Genomic DNA, 23,988 nt, shown 5'->3' on the forward strand with positions numbered 1-23,988 from the left:
AGCGGATAGAAATTGTGTTGATGTCTGGTGAATGCAGTAACTGGGTCATTGCAGCAGATTTCAATGCAAGACACTCATACGAGACCACCCATCTCCCATGCTACAGTTAGCAAACTACTTGCTAAGTTTCGTAAAACTGGTTCAGTGTTGGATTTGCCAAAATGTGGACACATGAAATCTGTCACTAATGAAGAAACATCAGTGGCTGTCCTAGCTTCATTCTGCAAGAGACCACAGCATAGCACTCGCGGCATGTCACTGGAGAGTGGCATTAGTCGAACTTCCCTGCAGCGCCCTTACAAACTCCAGCTACTGTATTTCAACAAGGATGACCCAGATCGGCACACTGAGTTTGCAGAATGGGCAAAAAAAAAAAAAAAATTGGAACAGGACCCTCAGTTTACGCAGGAGATTTTGTTCAGTGATGAGGCAAACCTTTATGTGAATGGTGAAGTTAACAAACAAAACCACCGCTATTGGTCTGACACTAACCCACATTGGATAGATACCTCCAAGACTGTTGGAACAAAAAAATTGATGGATATGCGAAATTGCTACATGATGATGTGTTTCCCTCTTTATGCACTGAAGCTGGCACGTTCCCTGAGTTTTTCCAGCAAGATGGTGCACCACCACATTATGGGTGTCAGGTCCGAGCATTCCTAGATGAACAGTTTCCTGGAAAGTGGATTGGTCGTCGTGGGCCAGTTGATTGGCCCCCAAGGTCTCCCGATCTGACCCCCTTAAACTTTTATCTATGGGGTCATCTGAAGGCAATTGTCTATGCTGTGAAGATACGAGATGTGCAACACCTGAAACTACGGATACTGTAAGCCTGTGCTAGCATTTCTCCTGCGGTGTTGCTTATTAGTGTGTGTAGAGTGGGAGAAGAGGGTTGCATTGACAATCTAACACAATGGGCAGCACATTGCACACATTTTATAAGTGGTCAGAAACTTGTAAATAACTCATGAAAGAATAAAGTTACGTTAAAACCAAGCACACCATTGTTTTTCTTGTGAAATTCCCAATAAGCTTGGTGTGTCACATAACTCTTCCTATTGGAAAAACAAAATTTGGATTCAAAATCTCTGACTTCAAAATGGCCACCATGGTCACCACCCATCTTGAAAAGTTTCCCCCCTCACATATACTAATGTGCCACAAACAGGACGTTAATATCACCAACCATTCCCATTTTATTAAGATGTATCCATATAAATGGCCCACCCTGTATATCTCCAGCAATAGGATATAATTACTTTCCTTCTAATATGTGGAATCAGTGGGGGAATTTTGACTGTAGTTCCATTCTCATTCCTAACAAAAATATTTTTCTGTTGGTTAACCACTTTTTCCACCACTACAGTATATCTATGTCCTCTATGCCTTCATCTAAGCCACAAGGACGTAGATATATGTCTTGTAGCCGACGCAGTTCTGAGATTGATTGGACTTGCTCCTCTGCATGTGCACACCTCTGGCCCTATCTGCTGCAGTACTAATTGGTGAAAGCAAATATATTAGGGATGGGACGACGAATCCGGCGAATCCCCGAATCCATCGAATATTAGGAAATATTCGAGATACGTGGAATCGAATCCCGACGCCATTTTCCGCTTGCCGAATCCGCCAAATTCCGACGCTGCATCACCGCGCATCCGCCGCCTCACAATTGTCCTCCTCCCGCTCCCCGCACCTCCTCCACTCGCCCCCTGCATAAATAAGAAGAAGCAGCCTCTCACCTCCAGCGTAGAGCCCGGAGTGGCAGACCTCCTGCAGTCTTCCTTATTCCCCCTAGTGACTGGCTCTTACTACATCATCAGTGAGAGGCTGCTTCTCCTTATTTATGCAGGGGGACGAGCGGAGGAGGCTGCGGGGGGAGGGAGGAGGATATTACCCAGCTACCTACGCTGAAGCCTCCCATAGCCTGCTACCTATACTGAAGCCCCCATAGCCTGCTACCTTTACTGAAGGCCCCCATAGCCTGCTAACTATATTGAAGCCCCCCATGCTGAAGCCCTCAATAGCCTGCTACCTATACTGAAGCCCCCCATACTGAAGCCCCCCATAGCCTGCTACCTATACTGAAGCCCCCGATAGCCTGCTACCTATACTGAAGCCCCCGATAGCCTGCTACCTATACTGAAGCCCCCCATAGCTTGCTACCTATACTGAAACCCCCCATAGTCTGCTACCTATACTGATGCCACCTATAGCCTGCTACCTATACTGAAGCCCCCCATAGCCTGCTATCTATACTGAAGCCCCCCATAGCCGGCTACCTATACTGAAGCCCCCCATAGCCTGCTACCTATACTGAAGCCCCCGATAGCCTGCTACCTATACTGAAGCCCCCCATAGCCTGCTACCTATACTGAAGCCCCCCATAGCCTGCTACCTATACTGAAGCCCCCCATACTGAAGCCCCCATAGCCTGCTACCTATACTGATGCCACCTATAGCCTGCTACCTATACTGAAGCCCCCCATAGCCTGCTACCTATACTGAAGCCCTCCATAGCCGGCTACCTATACTGAAGTCCCCCATAGCCTGTTACCTATACTGAAGCACCCCCATAGCCTGCTAACTATACTGAAGCCCCCCATAGCCTGCTACCTATACAGAAGCCCCCCATACTGAAGCCCCCCATAGCCTGCTACCTATACTGAAGCCCCCATAGCCTGTTACCTATACTGAAGCACCCCCATAGCCTGCTAACTATACTGAAGCCCCCCATAGCCTGCTGCCTATACTGTAGCACCCCCATAGCCTGCTAACTATACTGAAGCACCCCCATAGCCTGCTACCAATACTGAAGACCCCTATATCCTGCTGCCTATACTGAAGTCCCCTTACCCAGCTACCTATACTGAAGGCCCCTATACCCTGCTGCCTATACGGAAGCCCCCATAGCCTGCTACCTATACTGAAGCACCCCCATAGCCTGCTACCTATACTAAAGCCCCCTTACCCAGCTACCTATGTTGCAGCCCCTCATAGCCTGCTAACTATACTGAAGCACCCCCATATCCTGCTACCTATACTGAAGCCCCCCATAGCCTGCAAACTATACTGAAGCCCCCTATACCCAGCTACCTATACTGAAGACCTCTATACCTTGCTGCATATACGGAAGCCCCCCATAGCCTGCTACCTATACTGAAGCCCCCTATACCCTGCTACCTATACTGAAGGCCCCTACACCCTGCTACCTATACTGAAGCCCCCTATACTCTGCTACCTATACTGAAGCCTCCCATACTGAAGCCCCCCATAGCCTGCTACCTATACTGAAGCCCCCCATAGCCTGTTAACTATACTGAAGCACCCCCATAGCCTGCTAACTATACTAAAGCCCCCCATAGCCTGCTTCCTATACGGAAGCCCCCCATAGCCTGTTACCTATACTGAAGCACCCCCATAGCCTGCTAACTATACTGAAGCCCCCCATAGCCTGCTACCTATACTGAAGCACCCCCATAGCCTGCTAACTATACTGAAGCACCCCCATAGCCTGCTACCTATACTGAAGACCCCTATACCCTGCTGCCTATACTGAAGTCCCCTTACCCAGCTACCTATACTGAAGGCCCCTATACCTTGCTAGCTATACTAAAGACACCTTTACCTAGCTACCTATACTGCGGGCACCTATGCCTGGGTACCTATACTGCGGGCACCTATGCCTGGGTACGTGTGTGTGTGTGTGTGTAAGTAAATGATGAGATGGGGCATACCACATTGGATTTGGAGACAGTGCCACCATTGTTCTTATTAGGTTATTGTTCGAGGTAGTGTGAGGGTCACCTACACGATTATGTAGTAGTATAGAGTTTTTTCCCCCATATTCTGTAACCCTTTCTAAAAGTTTTATACATACATTTGAAGATGATAAACCTTTTCCAAGACAGTCAAATCACTCTGTATGCCCAGGATGGTCGTACCAGGAGGACTAGGACCCAACACATAAACAGCTAAAATAAATACCGTATTTTTGTAAAATATTACGCACTTTTTCTCCCCCCAAAAATGGGGAGAAAAAGTCACTGGGTCTTATATTTCAAATACAGGGAGTCCCCGACTTATGAACGCATGCTGATACAAACCGCTGACCCACCACGATGTCAGGGACTCCCTGTATTGTCCCAGGTCTCCTCTGCTCACCCTGATTAGATGAAATCACCAGCAGCACCTCTCACCTAATCCATCGAAGTCTGTGGCGATCGGAGACTTCTCCTCTCCCTCGCTGCTCCCCTAGTTCCAGCTGCTGCTGATGAGGTGATCAGCAGAGGCTGGTACTAGGGGAACAGTGAGAGGTTGGAGAGGTCTCTGATCGCTGCAGGCTCCAATGGATTAGGTGAGAGACACGCTGCCGCTCATTTAAGTTAAGGACAGTCGTCCTTAATTCCTGTAATTCTGTTTAGTTTGCGACAGATACAGAAGCTCTCATTCGTTTTTCCTCTTCGTGAGTAGTTTTGACTTTGTCTTTTAAACAATGTGATCTGAGTAGTGTCTCCCTCTTGACTATATTTAATGGCTAAACTTTTCTGGAAATGTATAGTCTTGTTCCAGTTTTTAGATAACGTTTAATGAGGTCCCTCTTCAAACCTAATTCATATTGAAATTAAAGCCAGGATTCGGGATCCACTGTGTATCGCTGCCCCTTCACTTTGGAACGCCCTGCCACATCCAATCAGGACAGCTCCATCCCTGGAAGCATTTAAGTCCAAACTGAAAAGCCACCTGTTAATTCTGGCATTTATAAACACCTGACTATTTCCTCTGCAACACATGTATTGATCTGAGTCTAGGTTCGCAGTGGGACGTTATTGTCCTGCGTTATACAGTCAGTCATTATAATGCTGGCTACCGCGCTGCAATGTCAACTCTATGAAACGTTCACAGTGCAACGTTAAAGACGCGTTGTAAATGTATTTATTTACTATTTACTGGTGCAGTGCGTTACCTCTAAACGCAGACGTTAACAGATACAGGGAAGCATACTTTTCATTGCCTGTATGCTCCACTGTATGTACTGTATGCGACAGTAATGCAGCGTTACTATGCATTATTACCCTTATTTGCATTGCGTTGTAAGGCTGCGTTGGAACGTTAACATTGCATCACCTTGAAAAAGAAGAAGGCCCGGCACCGTCAACGTAATTTAATGTTCCATCACAACGCAACATCCCACTGTGAACCTAGCCTGAGACATAACTATGCGCTTTGAGTCCTATGGGAGAAAATCACTTTACAAATGGTATTGTATTGTATCGTATTTTTTCATTCCCTTCTTTGAAAGTGAGAACATTCATAAGCTCATTTAAGGCATTAGCAAATTGTGGAATGGTTTCTCCTTCTTTCTGTGTGTGATCCATAATTCTCTTTCTGAGAACATAGAGATCAGATGGATCGCCATGAATGTGTTCTTATATTTCAATCACAGCTTGTAAAAGGTGCAGATTTAGGTACAGCCAAATTATTGACAGCCTTACAGGCATCTCCTTCTAATGGATAAATAGTGATCTCTCTCCTAACCACTTAAGGACCACAGGCTTAACCCCCCCCCCCCCCCCCCCCCGGCCATTTTTTACTAATTAGGCCTTGCTGCGGGGCCACACAACTCAGCACTCAAGTCATCCCCCCCCCCCCCTTTTCTTCCCACCAACAGAGCTTTCGTTTGTTGGGCTGTGGTCGCTCCCAAGATGCTTAATTATTTTTTAATAAATATTTATTTCATTTTTTTTTAACAATGCACTTTTTTCCCCTAACCCTCCCTCCCTCCCTCCGCCAGCCAATCAGCACGATTGGCTGTCATAGGCTTTAGCCTATGACAGCGGATCGCTTCTCTGCCTCCAGTGGGGACAGCCATGTCACACGGCTGTCCCCAGTATAGCGCTGCCATAGACCGCAGCGATTTACACAGTAAATAGACGGCGGTTTGGCCATCAACATGCGATTGCCGCTGGGAGACTGATGACGGAGCGGAGTTCCGTCATTCAAGCAGAGATGCGTGTGCATCGGCACGTGCAATCTCCTGCAAAGCCCCGCCCCAGGACATTAGGTGGTCCTTGGTCTGTCACCATGATCACGCCCGTCGGCGTGACACGGTCGTAGACAGGTTAACCACCTGAGTGCTATGCCCAACACTGTGTCGAGTAAGAAAATTTTGCTGAAAGCGATATACCTGACACAGTGTCGAGTGTAAAATTGGCCTGACAAATATTTCACATAGCTTGAAAGAATCTCACTGGTCCTGTGCACCCAGAATGTGTCCTTGTAGGCATCCCTGCCTGTAGATTTATCTCAAGGTAAGTTGTTTATATGTCAGTTTCCTAAATAACTTCTAAGAATGTAAAGAATTTTGTGTGATTTTAGCCTTGGCTTGTTTTCAAACATGCATGTTCAGGACCTCCAGTAATCTCACAATACACCGCTCTACCTCACTGCCTGTCTGGTATGCCAGAAATACTGTGTCTCCTTCTCTCTTTTAAGCTGCGTACCCACCTGACGATTTTCCCGGCAACCGGCGATTTTTTAAATGACGTCGCGAGGTGGGTTAAGGCCCACGATTGCGAATGTTGCCTAGCCTCGCGCTGATGACGATGGACCGACACGGCGGATCGGATCTTTGAGATCCCTGATGACACCGCGGAAGTCTCGCTCATGCCGCCATGTACATTGAAACACCACACAAAACAGTAGTGGTATTGATTCATGCCACCGTGTACAACACGTGACCTCGTGCTTTAACCTGCCGACAGGAAGAGGCGTCGCTAGCTACTGTTGTCAATGGAACATCGCTGGACCAGTTGAGCGGTGAGTACGCAGCTTCAGGAATATCCAGGCAGCTCATGGTGACTAGGGATGATTAATGATATGCAAATACTAATTTATGAAAATGTTATGCAAATATATGCAACTTGAAAAAGGACCAATTTTTGAGCTGCATATATTTACATACATTTGCATAAACTCAGAAGTATTTGCATATCATTGATCAACCCTAATGGTGACCCAGAATTACCTGGACGGTACGAAGGGATTAAAGTGCACCTGAGACATAAGCTTATACTAAGGGCCGTCCCCCGCTATAGCCGCCAGGCTTCCTGCAGCCCCTTTAGGTAGCGTCTCCGCTGCTCGCCGGGTCTGTTTCCTGGGAGGCTAACAAAAGAATGGGACATGTGTGCAATATAGATACATGTGTAGATAGCAATCCAGTGGATCTGCATAAAGTTTAGAGTGATTGAGTAATGCAGGTTTATGATGGGGGGGCCTTTAGTAGACAGCGAGGGGAGATGGGTTCCCTATAGATCGCATGGGATCGTGGGATTTACATGTACCAATTTTTATTGTGTGTATGTGGGCTATGTAGTGGGGAGGGATAGGGCAGTATTAGAATTGACATGGTAGGATTAGTAGTTGTGCATGGCGTAGAATAGCTTTATATATATATAACCCGGAAGGAGGAAGTGTTTGAAGTCACGTGAGCGCCGAGTGGAACGCATCGTGGGAGGCGCTGAGGGACGGACGGAGAAGACATCAGAAGGGTAAGCTTGATCCTCCGCCCAGCCCGCACAGCACAGCAGTACTGGGTGTCATCCGGATAACTACTATCCGGATCACCCGAAGATTGCCCGCCGCTGCCCAGACACTGCCCGGACTTAGATTTAAGGCGGAGGGGAGCGCAGAGGGGAGAGCCCCGAGGTGAGGGAGGGGGGGGGGGGAACCTTCCCCCCTCCCCGCCGAATTGCTGCATGGCTTTCCCCTCATGCTGCGTCCCCTCCAACCCCCACAAAACGGCCCCGAGCGGGCCCCAGGAGGGGGGCCGAGCCCCCCCGCGGGTGCAGGGGCTGCAGGCCCTATTGTTACACCAGTGCTTGCAAGCACAGAGGTCAAACGTTTCTTGTAATTGATGACCAAGTTTGCACACATTTTAGGAGGAATGTTGGTCCACTCCTCTTTGCAGATCATCTCTAAATCCCTAAGGTTTCGAGGCTGTCTCTGTGCAACTCTGAGCTTGAGCTCCCTCCATAGGTTTTCTATTGGATTAAGGTCCGGAGACTGACTAGGCCACTCCATGACCTTAATGTGCTTCTTCTTGAGCCACTCCTTTGTTGCCTTTGCTGTAAGTTTTGGGTCATTGTCGTGCTGGAACACCCATCCACGACCCATTTTCAGTTTCCTGGCAGAGGGAAGGAGGTTGTCGTTCAGGATTTCACGATACATGGCTCCGTCCATTTTTCCCGTTAATGTGATTAAGTTGTCCTGTGCCCTTAGCAGAAAAACACCTCCAAAGCAAAATGTTTCCACCCCCATGCTTGACGGTGGGGACGGTGTTTTGGGGGTCATAGGCAGCATTTTTCTTCCTCCAAACACAGCGAGTTGAGTTAATGCCAAAGAGCTCTATTTTGGTCTCATCAGACCACAGCACCTTCTCCCAGTCACTCACAGAATCATTCAGGTGTTCATTGGCAAACTTTAGACGGGCCTGCACATGTGCCTTCTTGAGCAGGGGGACCTTGCGAGCCCTGCAGGATTTTAATCCATTGCGGTGTAATGTGTTTCCAATGGTTTTCTTGGTGACTGTGGTCCCTGCTAATTTGAGGTCATTCACTAACTCCTCCCGTGTAGTTCTAGGATGCTTTTTCACCTTTCTCAGAACCATTGACACCCCACGAGGTGAGATCTTGCGTGGAGCCCCAGAGCTTAGTCGATTGATGGTCATTTTGTGCTCCTTCCATTTTCGAACAATCGCACCAACAGTTGTCACCTTCTCTCCCAGCTTCTTGCTAATGGTTTTGTAGCCCATTCCAGCCTTGTGCAGGTCTACAATTTTGTCTCTGACATCCTTGGACAGCTCTTTGGTCTTTCCCATGTTGGAGAGTTTGGAGTCTGCTTGATTGATTGATTCTGTGGACAGGTGTCTTTTATACAGGTCACTAGTTAAGACAGGTGTCCTTAATGAGGGTGACTAATTGAGTAGAAGTGTCTAACCACTCTGTGGGAGCCAGAACTCTTAATGGTTGGTAGGGGTTCAAAAACTTATTTCACTCAATGAAATGCAAATCAGCTGCTATCTTTTATTTAAGGTTATTTTTTCGATTTTCCTTTTGATGTGCTATCTGCCACTGTTAAAATAAATCTACCATTGAAATGATACTGTTCTGAGACTTTTCATTTCTTTGTCATTGGACAAACTTACAAAATCAGTGAGGGGTCAAATAATTATTTCCTCCACTGTATATATCTCTATATCTATCTATCTATCTATCTATCTGTGTGTGTGCTTGGATCGCATAATAGATATTGCATGATTGTATATGTAAACGGAGTTTCCCCATTAGCAGCCGGCAATGGGTGATTGACGGGTTGCTCGGTGGCTTAGGGGAGTGGCTCGGAGTGGGATGGGATTAGGGCGGCATACAGCGTCTCTCAATGTATCTGGCCCCAAGCTCCTGATGAGTCACGATTGACAAAACCGGTAGGGCGGGGCTTAGATGCAGAAGAGAGGACGCATGCTACAGCGTGACTGGAGGCTCCGACGTTCTGGCTTGGTAACACGGCGCAAGTCCCGGTGAGCAGCAGAGAGGCTTCCTAATGAGGCTGCAGGAAGCCTGGCAGCTATGGCGGGGGAGAGCCCGTGTCCAAATTACTTATTATAGCTGGCTGGATTTATGCTATGTGAGGCGTTTTTATTGAGGTACATAGTGATTTGGAACCTGGCTGTCTGAGGAAAGGGTCTATCCATATACACAGATCGAGAGGTGGGGGACGACCCGGGAACGGTCCCAAGGCGTTGATAGAACTGATCAAAGTCTTTTAATCTGGTGAGTCGCTCACAAAGGGTGAGGTGGAGGCTCTTACTGTCTTATAGCCATGAAGCTGGAAGCTAATTCAAGTTGAATACTATTGGAATGAGAAAAAACTTTATTGCAGGACATTGGACTTGTATATATACATTCACTTTTTGTATACTGTGATTAATATCTGTGCAGGTATGGCTGTGGGTGCTATCCTCAGATGTTTTAAATATACTAAGGGCCAGTTCACACTTGTGCAGATGCAGAACAGAAACGCTAAGCCCATCCGCAAGGCGGATGCCTACCATCCGTTCTGCATGCAACAAATACACCTGACTGTTCCGTGCCCGCACCTCGTCCGCTCCGCATCAGCACGTCTGCTCCTGCATCAATCATGTCCGCCTGTACGCATCGCCACTCACCTGTCCCGCCGCTGCTTGGTCCTTTCAACAGCCCAGAGGCCAGCAGAAGCATGGGGCTCTCCATAGGCTGTAGCAGGCCACTTCTCCCTAGCCACAGGGAGAATTTTCATTGGTCCAACATGAACCAATGAGAATTCTACGTTGCTGAGGATTCCTATTGATCTTTTTGGAGTGCAATGGAGATCCCCTGGCCACCAGGTTGTTCAGAAGGGACCAAGTGGCAGCGACAAACGTGAGTATGGCGTCACGGCAGCAACTCGGGATTCGGGCGAAACAGGCGACTCGCCTAGTGAGAACAGACAGTGTCCACTCTCATAGCATTTCACTGGACACATTTTCCCATCCAGTCCAGGAAAATGTGCCAAGCTGGGACTCCGACTCGCGTTTTGCAGCACATGGATCAGTGTAGGTTCAGTGTATTGTAACAAGTGAAAGCAGATCCTATTTTTAACATAGGATCTGCTTCCTGCGTTTGAGCGAAGCTTAAAAAACATACATGTTCATAAAGTTTTCTAAGGAAGTGTGAACCGGACCTTACCTGGGACTTTCTCCAGCCTCATGTATGCTGCAGGCTCCCTCGCCATTCTCCCAGGCCGATCCATCTTTTTCTGCTGGCCAGTCGGTTTGCAATTTAAATGTATCAGGTTTCCTTTAAAGAGACCAAAAAGCCCTCTTCTAAAGAGAACCTGTATCAAAACAAAACTCCCCTGGAGGGTACTTACCTCGGGAAGGGGGGGGGGGGGGGGGGGGGGGAAGAAGCTTCAGGATCCCAATAAGGCTTCCCCGATCTCTGTAGCTGAAGGCAGTCCAGCGCTGGCTCCCCCGAAGCCTCCTGCAATCCTCCCCGACGAGGGATCCAGCGCAGGCACAGTAGCGGCTCTTTCTTTGGGCTAGGCAGAAATAGCTGAACCCGATTGTATTCGCTCTACTGCACAGACGCAAAAGGACTCGCGCCTGCACAGTAGAGCAGACCGATCTGGTTCGGCTATTTCCGCCTAGCCCGAGCGAAAAGCTGCCAGTACGCCTGTGATGGATCGCGGAGAGTTAAATATTTACATCTTCGCACTTCGGGAGACCCGGGCAGGCTAACAGAGGGACACCGGAGGATGGGGGAAGCCTCCGTAGGATCCAGAGACTTCCCCCTCAAAGGGGAATTTTTTTTATTATAGGATTTCTTTAAAAAGCAATGCTATATGTAATTTTACCTTCTTAAACAGAAGGTAAAGAAGCAATAACTCAGCTGTAAGTGAGCAACTGTGGTTTCCCATAATGCATCACTCCCAAATATGCAAATCATCCCTTTATGACCCAGAAAGCCAGGCACACAGCCAGAACTGCTGGTGTATAGGGAGCATGTAGCCGATACATTTTAGCTACACCAATTCACCATACATATAGCCTGTTTCGGACTTGTTGCTCACCAGTGCATGGCAGACAAAGACACACACAGGCGCGCGCACACGACTTCCTATAAGCATGATGATTAGGGTGAGAAAATCACACTCTTTATAGGTATCTGTGGTATTCTACACTCACCTCACCTGTTTCTCACTTCCTGGTTTTCTTCATAAGTATCCACATTCTTGTACTTCGTGCAAAATTTAAATACCGGTATGTCATGCTTTAAAAGCGGGATTGTCACCTTAAAAATCAAGTTTTAACAGCAACTGGTCTGAGTGTATTAAGTGATAAAGATGCTAATCCTGCAAACTTTTTGTGCTCTAATGGTTTGGAGTTATCACATACCTTAGGAGCACCGGCCCTTTAAAAGCCATTGACATTCAGTTGCATGCTGGGGGACCTTTAGATCTATAATATATTCCTCTTCTTGCTTTTATTTCCAGGACTAGCTGCCTAGCTGAAACATGATCCTCTGCTCACTTGTGTTTACAAGCAAGAGAAAAGAAGAAAAAAAAGTTAAGGGAAGAAATGGCATCAGTATTTAGCCCCAAACTGTGGGCAAAAGACATGGTTCCCACCAGGAACAGAATTCTCTTCATTTACTATATAACATTCACTGAAATCAAAACGTGGGCAGTACAATAATGTGTTATGTAAGTACATAAAGTATTTATCTACTTACAGTATATATGTGGTGTTTTTTTCCCTGGCATACTATGGCTAATCCTACTGCTTTAAGCACATTTTTACACTTCTGCTATGCCTTTGCTCGAGTTTTTAGTCTTTAAGTCTACCCAAAAATGAAATGTACATTGACAAAATATGGAATTTCCCCTAAAGAAAACCTGTAAAAAAAAAAAAAAAACCCCTCTGGGGGTACTTACCTTGGGAGGGGGGGGAAGCTTCTGGATCCTAATGAGGCTTCCCCCGTTCTCCTCAGCAGAGGCGATCCAGCGCTGGGAGCCCCCGAACGTCAGTGGGGTAAATATTTACCTACCACGATCCAGCGCAGACGCAGTAGCGGCTTTTCCAGCTCCGGCAGAAATAGCAGAGCCTAATCAGGTCCGCTCTGCTGCGCAGACGACTTGCGCCTGCGCAATAAAGCGGACCCAATAAGGCTCTGCTATTTCCGTCGGAGCGGAGAACCGCTACTGCGCTGGATCGTGGTAGGTAAATATTGCAGGAGCTACTGCGCCTGTGCCACAGCCACCATCCTGTGTCAGCTGTGGTATCGGGGAGGCCAGTGCTGGATTCCTGAGGATGGGGGAAGCCTCATTAGGTTCCAGAGTATCCCCCTCTCATTAGGTTCCAGAGTATCCCCCTCATTAGGTTCCAGAGTATCCCCCTCATTAGGTTCCAGAGTATCCCCCTCATTAGGTTCCAGAGTATCCCCCTCATTAGGTTCCAGAGTATCCCCCTCATTAGGTTCCAGAGTATCCCCCTCATTAGGTTCCAGAGTATCCCCCTCATTAGGTTCCAGAGTATCCCCCTCATTAGGTTCCAGAGTATCCCCCTCATTAGGTTCCAGAGTATCCCCCTCATTAGGTTCCAGAGTATCCCCCTCATTAGGTTCCAGAGTATCCCCCTCATTAGGTTCCAGAGTATCCCCCTCATTAGGTTCCAGAGTATCCCCCTCATTAGGTCCCAGAGTATCCCCCTCATTAGGTTCCAGAGTATCCCCCTCATTAGGTTCCAGAGTATCCCCCTCATTAGGTTCCAGAGTATCCCCCTCCGTAGGTTCCAGAGTATCCCCTCCGTAGGTCCCAGAGTATCCCCTCCGTAGGTCCCAGAGTATCCCCTCCGTAGGTCCCAGAGTATCCCCTCCGTAGGTCCCAGAGTATCCCCTCCGTAGGTCCCAGAGTATCCCCTCCGTAGGTCCCAGAGTATCCCCTCCGTAGGTCCCAGAGTATCCCCTCCGTAGGTCCCAGAGTATCCCCTCAGTAGGTCCCAGAGTATCCCCTCAGTAGGTCCCAGAGTATCCCCTCAGTAGGTCCCAGAGTATCCCCTCAGTAGGTCCCAGAGTATCCCCTCAGTAGGTCCCAGAGTATCCCCTCAGTAGGTCCCAGAGTATCCCCTCAGTAGGTCCCAGAGTATCCCCTCAGTAGGTCCCAGAGTATCCCCTCAGTAGGTCCCAGAGTATCCCCTCAGTAGGTCCCAGAGTATCCCCTCAGTAGGTCCCAGAGTATCCCCTCAGTAGGTCCCAGAGTATCCCCTCAGTAGGTCCCAGAGTATCCCCTCAGTAGGTCCAAGAGTATCCCCTCAGTAGGTCCAAGAGTATCCCCTCAGTAGGTCCAAGAGTATCCCCTCAGTAGGTCCCAGAGTATCCCCTCAGTAGGTCCAAGAGTATCCCCTCTCATTAGGTTCCAGAGTATCCCCTCAGTAGGTTCCAGAGTATCCCCTCAGTAGGTTCCAGAGTATCCCCTCAGTAGGTTCCAGAGTATCCCCTCAGTAGGTTCCAGAGTATCCCCTCAGTAGGTTCCAGAGTATCCCCTCAGTAGGTTCCAGAGTATCCCCCTCATTAGGTTCCAGAGTATCCCCCTCATTAGGTTCCAGAGTATCCCCCTCATTAGGTTCCAGAGTATCCCCCTCATTAGGTTCCAGAGTATCCCCCTCATTAGGTTCCAGAGTATCCCCCTCATTAGGTTCCAGAGTATCCCCCTCATTAGGTTCCAGAGTATCCCCCTCATTAGGTTCCAGAGTATCCCCTCTCATTAGGTTCCAGAGTATCCCCTCTCATTAGGTCCCAGAGTATCCCCTCCGTAGGTCCCAGAGTATCCCCTCCGTAGGTCCCAGAGTATCCCCTCCGTAGGTCCCAGAGTATCCCCTCTCATTAGGTCCCAGAGTATCCCCTCAGTAGGTCCCAGAGTATCCCCTCAGTAGGTCCCAGAGTATCCCCTCCGTAGGTCCCAGAGTATCCCCTCAGTAGGTCCAAGAGTATCCCCTCAGTAGGTCCCAGAGTATCCCCTCAGTAGGTCCCAGAGTATCCCCTCAGTAGGTCCCAGAGTATCCCCTCAGTAGGTCCCAGAGTATCCCCTCAGTAGGTCCCAGAGTATCCCCTCAGTAGGTCCCAGAGTATCCCCTCAGTAGGTCCCAGAGTATCCCCTCAGTAGGTCCCAGAGTATCCCCTCAGTAGGTCCCAGAGTATCCCCTCAGTAGGTCCCAGAGTATCCCCTCAGTAGGTCCCAGAGTATCCCCTCAGTAGGTCCCAGAGTATCCCCTCAGTAGGTCCCAGAGTATCCCCTCAGTAGGTCCCAGAGTATCCCCTCAGTAGGTCCAAGAGTATCCCCTCAGTAGGTCCCAGAGTATCCCCTCAGTAGGTCCAAGAGTATCCCCTCTCATTAGGTTCCAGAGTATCCCCTCAGTAGGTTCCAGAGTATCCCCTCAGTAGGTTCCAGAGTATCCCCTCAGTAGGTTCCAGAGTATCCCCTCAGTAGGTTCCAGAGTATCCCCTCAGTAGGTTCCAGAGTATCCCCTCAGTAGGTTCCAGAGTATACCCCTTTCAGTAGGTTCCAGAGTATCCCCTCAGTAGGTTCCAGAGTATCCCCTCAGTAGGTTCCAGAGTATCCCCTCAGTAGGTTCCAGAGTATCCCCTCAGTAGGTTCCAGAGTATCCCCTCAGTAGGTTCCAGAGTATCCCCTCAGTAGGTTCCAGAGTATCCCCTCATTAGGTTCCAAAGTATCCCCTCATTAAGTTCCAGAGTATCCCCCAGAGGGTTTTTTATATTACAAATTTTCTTTAAAGGACAACTGAAATGAGAAGTATACGAAGGCTGCCATATTTATTTCCTTTTACACAATACCAGTTGCCTGGCAGCCCTGCTGGTCTATTTGGCTGCATTAGTGTCTGAATCACACCAGAAACAAGCATGCAGTTAAAATTGTCACAGATCTGACACTAATGTCAGAAACACCTGATCTGCTGTATGCTTGCTCAGGGTCTATGGCTAAAGGGTATTAGAGGCAGAGGATCAGCAGGGCTGCCAGGCAACTGGTATTGTTTAATAGGAAATAAATATGGCAGCCTCCATATCCTTCTGGCTTCAGTTGCCCTTTAAGATTCGGAACCACTTTAACTCCCATTTCACCAACCACTAAATCACAGTTATACCAGTACAGTATATAATGCTAATGCATCAGTACATCCCTTTGGACCTAAAATAAAAATACAAATGACAAGAACTGAGATGATCTGAAACAAGTTTATTGATCATCTGGAAGACTTTGCTTCCTCTTTGGCAGGTAATACATACACTGAATTCACAGTCAGAATAGGGAGGGGCAGAGAAGGATCATCCACCAGGCAACCTAGGCAGATGCTTGGGGCCTAGTGGGTGCCAAGGGGCTCACCTGCCGCCTTCTCTGACCTCTCTACACTTCAGCTTCCCAAAAGGACCAGAAGGGGGGGGGGGGGGGGTTTCAAATCTATTACCTTGCCTGGGGCCCCGTAACATCTTAATCCATCTCTGGGAAAGCAGGCAAGCCTCATTGAGCTGCCATGGAAGGGCTTTGTAACATTGCAAGGCGGTTAGTGGTCTCTTTACTTCCAGTTTATTCACAGTACTTTAGGATTGGTGGGTAGATTAGGAATGTACTTTTTGCCAAACTGGAATGAACAGAAAAAAAAGCAGTAAAAAAAAAACATAATTATATATAAAAATTGCTACACTGCCAAACTACACTACACAAAATGAAAAAGTGTACCCGAGGTGACATGTGACATGTGACATGATGAGATGATGAGATAAACAGGTGAATGCAGAGGGCAAAATGTATTCATAACCTGACTGTTTTACCAGTTTTATTTTGCTGCCTGAAGGAGTTAATTTCTAGGCAAGGAAGTGACAGCTTCTGTCTTGTGGGTACCTTGTCGTGAATATAGTAAACTTCACTGATAAGTAAATTACAGCCATAAGTTTTCCTGGCAGAATACAACTCCTGAAAGTGAGGGGGGGGGGGCCTAAAAAAAATCAATAGGTCATGTTTTTTTACTCAGGGACACTTAATAGACTGCCGCTGAGAAGAGACAACAAAACATTAAGTCTACTTTTGTAAATGTTTCAATATAAAATAAAAACCATGGGATATCTAAAAAGTCATTTTTAGGAGTAGGAGGATAAATACAATCATTTATCTCATTGGTTTATTTTCACCTCAGGTGCACTTTAAGGAATGACCATGTGTAAGATGTAAGCGAGTAAAAGACTGGTAGATGGAATGTCGCGGGCAGATTCCATTTTCAGCACAGAGAGGGGGGCCCTAGTTCTTCCCTTGCAAGAGCTCTTCCAGATTGGAATCTTCCACTGCACTCTTCAGCTCCTCAATGCCCTGCAAACAGGAGGAAACAAAGTATACATTAATTGTATATCCTGCATGAATGTATGATAGAGGCCAGTGTTCTCCCCAGAATGTTCTTCCAGCCGGGTGGCATAAAAAAGTAGCCGGTGGGTTAGAACGGCACGGCACAGGGAAATTTGGCGGTGTGGAAAACTAAATGTGCATTAATTACGTACTCTAGTGTTAGCGTAGCGTGCGTAACTAAGCAACAGCCGCAGCTAACAAAAGCTGTTAACTAACATAGTAGTGGCGGAACTAGTTAAGTATCGCGGTAGCAATACATCACTACCGCGCACGGCTTTTCTTAGCTGCGGCCGTTAGTTACGCACGCTAGCGTGTAGTGGGCAGGGAAACAACATTAAGCTGCGTCGATTTATTAGCACGAGCAACAGGAGGTTGCTCACGCTATATCCTTTGATGAATCCACCCTCTTGTCCTTTGTTTCTTGCAGTGTACATTTACCACTTCCAGTTATATTTTTAGCATTTTTTTTTTAAAAAACATTGTTTTTTTTTCTTAACTTTTTTTTCTCCATTGCCTGAATGTTAAAAAACCTCTGGGGGTACTTACCTCAGGAGGGGGAAGCTTCTGGATCCTAGCGAGGCTTTCCCCGCCCTTCTCAGCAGAAGCGATCCTGCGCTGGGAGCCCCTGAACGTCGGTGGGGTAAATATTTACCTAACGCGATCCAGCCCAGGCGCAGTAGCGGCTTTCCCAGCTCCAAACAGCCAAATCCACAAAAATCTTGAATTATTAAAATTGATATAAAATTTTAAAAAATGTTTTACCCCAATGAACTTGTCACCACGAAACAACAGAGGCGGAAGCGCGCTGGGGTTGCCGGACTTCTCCCTCATCTCTGCTCTCAGATTGCTGTCTACGGATATATCCACTGTTTCGTAGGGGTGTCCGCAGGTGTCCAAAATGCGAGTCATCTCTGCCTGGTGCGCCTTTGTCTGGATAGTGAAAAACAGCAAGATGAGTGCTACTTCACAGCACTGTAACCATGTGACCACACTGTACAAAATGCAGGCAGGCACTGTAACCATGCGACCACACTGTACAAAATGCAGGCAGGCACTGTAACCATGCGACCACACTGTACAAAATACAGGCAGGCGCTGTAACCATGCGGCCACACTGTACAAAATACAGGCAGGCACTGTAACCATGCGACCACACTGTACAAAATGCAGGCAGGCACTGTAACCATGCGGCCACACTGTACAAAATGAAGGCAGGCACTGTAACCATGTGACCACACTGTACAAAATGCAGGCAGGCACTGTAACCATGCGACCACACTGTACAAAATACAGGCAGGCGCTGTAACCATGCGACCACACTGTACAAAATACAGGCAGGCGCTGTAACCATGCGACCACACTGTACAAAATGCAGGCAGGCACTGTAACCATGTGACCACACTGTACAAAATGCAGGCAGGCACTGTAACCATGTGACCACACTGTACAAAATGCAGGCAGGCGCTGTAACCATGTGACCACACTGTACAAAATGCAGGCAGGCACTGTAACCATGCGACCACGCTGTACAAAATGCAGGCAGGCACTGTAACCATGCGGCCACACTGTACAAAATGCAGGCAGGCACTGTAACCATGCGGCCACACTGTACAAAATGCAGGCAGGCACTGTAACCATGCGGCCACACTGTACAAAATGCAGGCAGGCACTGTAACCATGCGACCACACTGTACAAAATGCAGGCAGGCACTGTAACCATGTGACCACACTGTACAAAATGCAGGCAGGCGCTGTAACCATGTGACCACACTGTACAAAATGCAGGCAGGCACTGTAACCATGCGACCACGCTGTACAAAATGCAGGCAGGCACTGTAACCATGTGACCACACTGTGCAAAATGCAGGCAGGCACTGTAACCATGTGACCACACTGTGCAAAATGCAGGCAGGCACTGTAACCATGTGACCACACTGTACAAAATGCAGGTAGGCGCTGTAACCATGTGACCACACTATACAAAATGCAGGCAGGCGCTGTAACCATGTGACCACACTATACAAAATGCAGGCAGGCACTGTAACCATGCGGCCACACTGTACAAAATGAAGGCAGGCACTGTAACCATGTGACCACACTGTGCAAAATGCAGGCAGGCACTGTAACCATGTGACCACACTATACAAAATGCAGGCAGGCGCTGTAACCATGTGACCACACTATACAAAATGCAGGCAGGCACTGTAACCATGCGGCCACACTGTGCAAAATGCAGGCAGGCACTGTAACCATGTGACCACACTGTGCAAAATGCAGGCAGGCGCTGTAACCATGTGACCACACTATACAAAATGCAGGCAGGCACTGTAACCATGCGGCCACACTGTACAAAATGAAGGCAGGCACTGTAACCATGTGGCCACACTGTACAAAATGCAGGCAGGCACTGTAACCATGTGACCACACTGTACAAAATGCAGGCAGGCGCTGTAACCATGTGACCACACTATACAAAATGCAGGCAGGCACTGTAACCATGCGGCCACACTGTACAAAATGAAGGCAGGCACTGTAACCATGTGACCACACTGTGCAAAATGCAGGCAGGCACTGTAACCATGTGACCACACTATACAAAATGCAGGCAGGCGCTGTAACCATGTGACCACACTATACAAAATGCAGGCAGGCACTGTAACCATGCGGCCACACTGTGCAAAATGCAGGCAGGCACTGTAACCATGTGACCACACTGTGCAAAATGCAGGCAGGCGCTGTAACCATGTGACCACACTATACAAAATGCAGGCAGGCACTGTAACCATGCGGCCACACTGTACAAAATGAAGGCAGGCACTGTAACCATGTGGCCACACTGTACAAAATGCAGGCAGGCACTGTAACCATGTGACCACACTGTACAAAATGCAGGCAGGCGCTGTAACCATGTGACCACACTATACAAAATGCAGGCAGGCGCTGTAACCATGTGACCACACTATACAAAATGCAGGCAGGCACTGTAACCATGTGACCACACTGTGCAAAATGCAGGCAGGCGCTGTAACCATGCGACCACACTGTACAAAATGCAGGGAGGCGCTGTAACCATGTGACCACACTGTACAAAATACAGGCAGGCACTGTAACCATGCGACCACACTGTACAAAATGCAGGCAGGCACTGTAACCATGTGATCACACTGTGCAAAATGCAGGCAGGCACTGTAACCATGTGACCACACTATACAAAATGCAGGCAGGCACTGTAACCATGCGGCCACACTGTACAAAATGAAGGCAGGCACTGTAACCATGTGACCACACTGTACAAAATGCAGGCAGGCACTGTAACCATGTGACCACACTGTACAAAATGCAGGCAGGCACTGTAACCATGCGACCACACTGTACAAAATGCAGGCAGGCGCTGTAACCATGTGACCACACTATACAAAATGCAGGCAGGCGCTGTAACCATGTGACCACACTATACAAAATGCAGGCAGGCACTGTAACCATGTGACCACACTGTGCAAAATGCAGGCAGGCGCTGTAACCATGCGACCACACTGTACAAAATGCAGGGAGGCGCTGTAACCATGTGACCACACTGTACAAAATACAGGCAGGCACTGTAACCATGTGACCACACTGTACAAAATGCAGGCAGGCACTGTAACCATGTGATCACACTGTAAAAATGCAGGTAGGCGGTGTATCCATGTGCGCACACTGTACAAAATGCAGGCAGGCACTGTGACTACACTGTACAAAAGGCAGGCAGGCAGGCAATGTAACCACGTTACTGTAACCATGTGACCACACTGTATAAAATGAAGAGGCAGTGGTTCTTGGCTGCTTCAGCCAGGTTTCATTTGGCGTGTATACAGAGCTTAAAGTTAGTCTGAAGTGTATTTAAAAAAAACAAAAGCAGATACAGTACTCACCTATGGAGTAGGAAGGCTCTGGGTCCTATGGAACCTTCCCGTTCCTCTCATTGTCCACTTGTTGCAGCTCTTTGAATCCCCCACCGTGGGAGGCTTCGTGAGCCCAAGTGCTCCGAAGATGGGTGGCTCCGTACTGCACATGCATGAGTGCGCAAGAGTGCACATACGCAGTACAGAGCGGCCCGTCTTCAGGAGCAACTTCCAAAGCGGCAGAGAGCAGTCTCCGACCCATCAGTCAAAGACTGCTAACTGGGGGGCCAGCGTAGGAGGAACAGGAAGGAATGTTCCCCAACCCGGTCCTCAAGGCTCACCAACAGTGCATGTTTTGTGGAAATCCACATAGGTGGTTAATCAGCTCTGCTGAGACACTAATTACCCCACCTGTGCATGTTTGTGGTTTTCTGCAAAACATGTACTGTTGGTGGGTCTTGAGGACAGGGTTGGGGAACTGTGCGCTGTAGGAAAAAAGAACAAATCCTGTGCTGCCTTTGCACTTAGATAGACTTTGATGCTTTGCAGGTGCTGCTCCTTGGTGCATTAACTTTTTTACTAAAAACAGACACGCTTAATGGTTACACTTACACTGTGTATATGAACATATGCGCTTCTCCAGCCTGCCAGCAGTCCTCTCCCAACTCCTGTGCTTGGCTGGAGAAAACAGGAGTGATGTCAGTGTGGAGTGGGGTGTGGTGGGCGGGGCCTGGTCGTGCTAGAGTCGTCTGACGTCACGACGCCTGAAGGCGTGGTTAACGCCGAACAGAGTCGTGACGGCAGACAACATCATTCCTGTTTGCTCCGGCCAAGCACAGGATTTGGGAGAGGACTGCTGACAGGCTTGAGAAGCGCATATGTTCATATACACAGTGTAAGTGTAACCATTAAGCGTGTCTGTTTTTAGCAAAGAAGTTAATGCACCAAGGAGCGCTCCTGTCTTTTTCATTATTGTGCTCTATAGGACCCAGAGCCTTACCTCTCCTTAGGTCAGTTTTTTTTTTTTTTAATTTTAATTTTTTTTTAATGCTTCAGGCTCCTTTAAAGATAACATCTTTGCATAGTTTGGGGGGGGGGGGGGGGGGGGGGAAGGCATTACAGACCCTTTTTATAAATGCACTGAAGTCTATTAGACCAGTTTGTCCATTGTGGACAAGCAAATGTCATAAGGGGTCCATCCACCTAACGATTTTCCCGCCGATATACAGCAGATTGGATCACTGTGATCGAATCTGCTGTGAAATCATTGCCCCAACGCTGACAGAACGATGTATTTCTGCCCAAAATCGATCGTTCCCGTTGATCCATCCGTGCAAAAGATTTTGCTCGATCGCTGGCGGGTCAGGAGTGCGTCGATAGCGGCATTCAAATGCCCGACGAAAGACACTAGCTGCAATACATTACCTGATCCGACCGGCGCTTGTCCTGCTGCTCCTTGTCCGCTGGGCTCCGCCAGGCTTCACTTTTTCCTGTCCCAACAGGAAGTTTAAACAGTAGAGCACCCTCTACTGTTTAAACTTCCCCCAGCAGGAAGTAAAGTGAAGCTGGAGCCCAGAGCGGAGAAGAGACAGCAGAGACCAGGGGACTCGCGCCGGCCGGATCAGGTAATGTATGCGGGGGAGGGGCGTTGGCAGCAGCTCCACAGATGGTGATCAGTTTCATGCTGAAATCGATTCACAATCTGTTTGCAGTAAAGGCAGCCATACGATCCCTCTGATCAGATTCGATCAGAGCAGTGGCGTAGCTAAGGTGCTATGGGCCCCGCTGCAAGTTTTACATGGGGCCCCCGAAGCACTTCTAGCATTTATAACAATTGATATGGCGCACCAAAACCTGCCAAGCATTTCCACAGTGTCAGAGGTGCAAGAAGGGATGGGAAACCGTTTGTTAATGATTACTATTATTTAAAGCATCTATAGAAGTGATTATTACCAGCACAGAGACAATAGAGAGCTAATATTATGCTTGAGGGATGGCCCCTTGGGGCCCCTCTGACCAAAGGGCCCCGATGCGGTTGCTACCTCTGCAACCCCTATTGCTACGCCACTGGATCAGAGAGAGATCTATCTGTTGGTCGATCTGATGGCAAATCGACCAGTGTATGGCCACCTATAGATAGACAAAAAGGGGAAGTGCAATTTTAAAAGAGATCATTCACCTCTACAGACACTCTTCACACATTTGGAGACTTATTTGCAGTTTATTTTCATCCTACTGTACCTTCATCACATAGACGACACTCTGCTCTCACATGCGTCTGCTATGTGCTACATTGTTACAAAGTAACAGGATGCTGCAGCAGGACCAGCAGGCTCACAGCACTCCTAACAACTGCACATCCCAGCGCCCCCCCGCATCCACCCTCCAACACACAGAGCACCGATTGCAGCCTCCAGCCAGCCTCACCTCCCGTGAACTCGTCACCGACGTCATAAACATCCTCAGAGAGTCACACATCCTGGCTGCCCTGCTCTTCTCTGCAATGTAGACTGCTACTGCTGTAGCTGTACACTTCCGACCTCTCCCACCACGTGTCAGCACTCCAGCCAATCCTGCTCCACAATGCGACATGTGATCACCAGCTGTGAACTACACATCCCAACATGCAACGCGATAGGAATCCTGGTCCTGAATGCGACATGTGATCACCAGCTGTGAACTACACATCCCAACATGCAACGCGATAGTGTTACAAGTGTCCCATTTGAAAGGGCACCACAGTGTGTTCAGAGGCAGGCTAATGTGCTGACTGCTGATGCTTTATTCAAGTTAAATAAAAGTGCATTTTGGTGAATTGTGGTTGTACATAGGCACATAGATAATTTCTTGGGTATATCAAGCCTGTGATAACTGGTTTCAGTGTAATTTGAATTTGTGTTGAAACAGCTTATTCTCTTACTTGTATTACTATTATTTAGTATAGCGCCGGCATCTTCCACAGTGCTGTACAGAGTATATTGTCTTCTTGTCACTCGCATACTTACAAACATGCAAATTTTAACGCGTTTTCACATTAAAAACAAATGCGTACAAATTCGCATCCGCATGCAAATTCGTTTTTGCGTTTTCCACAATAGAATTGCACCGCACTAGTGTAAAC

General features: G+C 48.1%; 1 protein-coding gene across 1 annotated transcript; it reads right to left on the minus strand.

Moving 5' to 3' along the window:
* Positions 1–15,808: 15,808 nt before the first annotated feature.
* Positions 15,809–23,418, minus strand: LOC137525876 (SH3 domain-binding glutamic acid-rich-like protein 3). The gene is made up of 3 exons (XM_068247093.1): positions 23,295–23,418; positions 17,749–17,916; positions 15,809–16,953 (listed from the first exon to the last, which is right to left on the minus strand). Exons 1-3 carry the CDS (start codon positions 23,343–23,345, stop codon positions 16,885–16,887), a joined length of 288 nt encoding a protein of 95 aa, XP_068103194.1. The 5' UTR covers positions 23,346–23,418; the 3' UTR covers positions 15,809–16,884.
* Positions 23,419–23,988: the final 570 nt, after the last annotated feature.

Source organism: Hyperolius riggenbachi, chromosome 7 (assembly GCF_040937935.1).
Source record: "Hyperolius riggenbachi isolate aHypRig1 chromosome 7, aHypRig1.pri, whole genome shotgun sequence".
Lineage (NCBI taxonomy): Eukaryota > Metazoa > Chordata > Amphibia > Anura > Hyperoliidae > Hyperolius > Hyperolius riggenbachi.

Bases quoted from the DNA above. Each gene is read 5' to 3' on its own strand.
- LOC137525876 (XM_068247093.1), bottom strand. From the start codon at position 23,345: ATGTGTGACTCTCTGAGGATGTTTATGACGTCGGTGACGAGTTCACGG. The intron at 17,917-23,294 runs GTGAGGCTGGCT...TTCACTATCCAG, and splicing joins CGGTGACGAGTTCACGGGAG to ACAAAGGCGCACCAGGCAGA. The intron at 16,954-17,748 runs GTAAAACATTTT...TCCTGTTTGCAG, and splicing joins GTGGTGACAAGTTCATTGGG to GGCATTGAGGAGCTGAAGAG.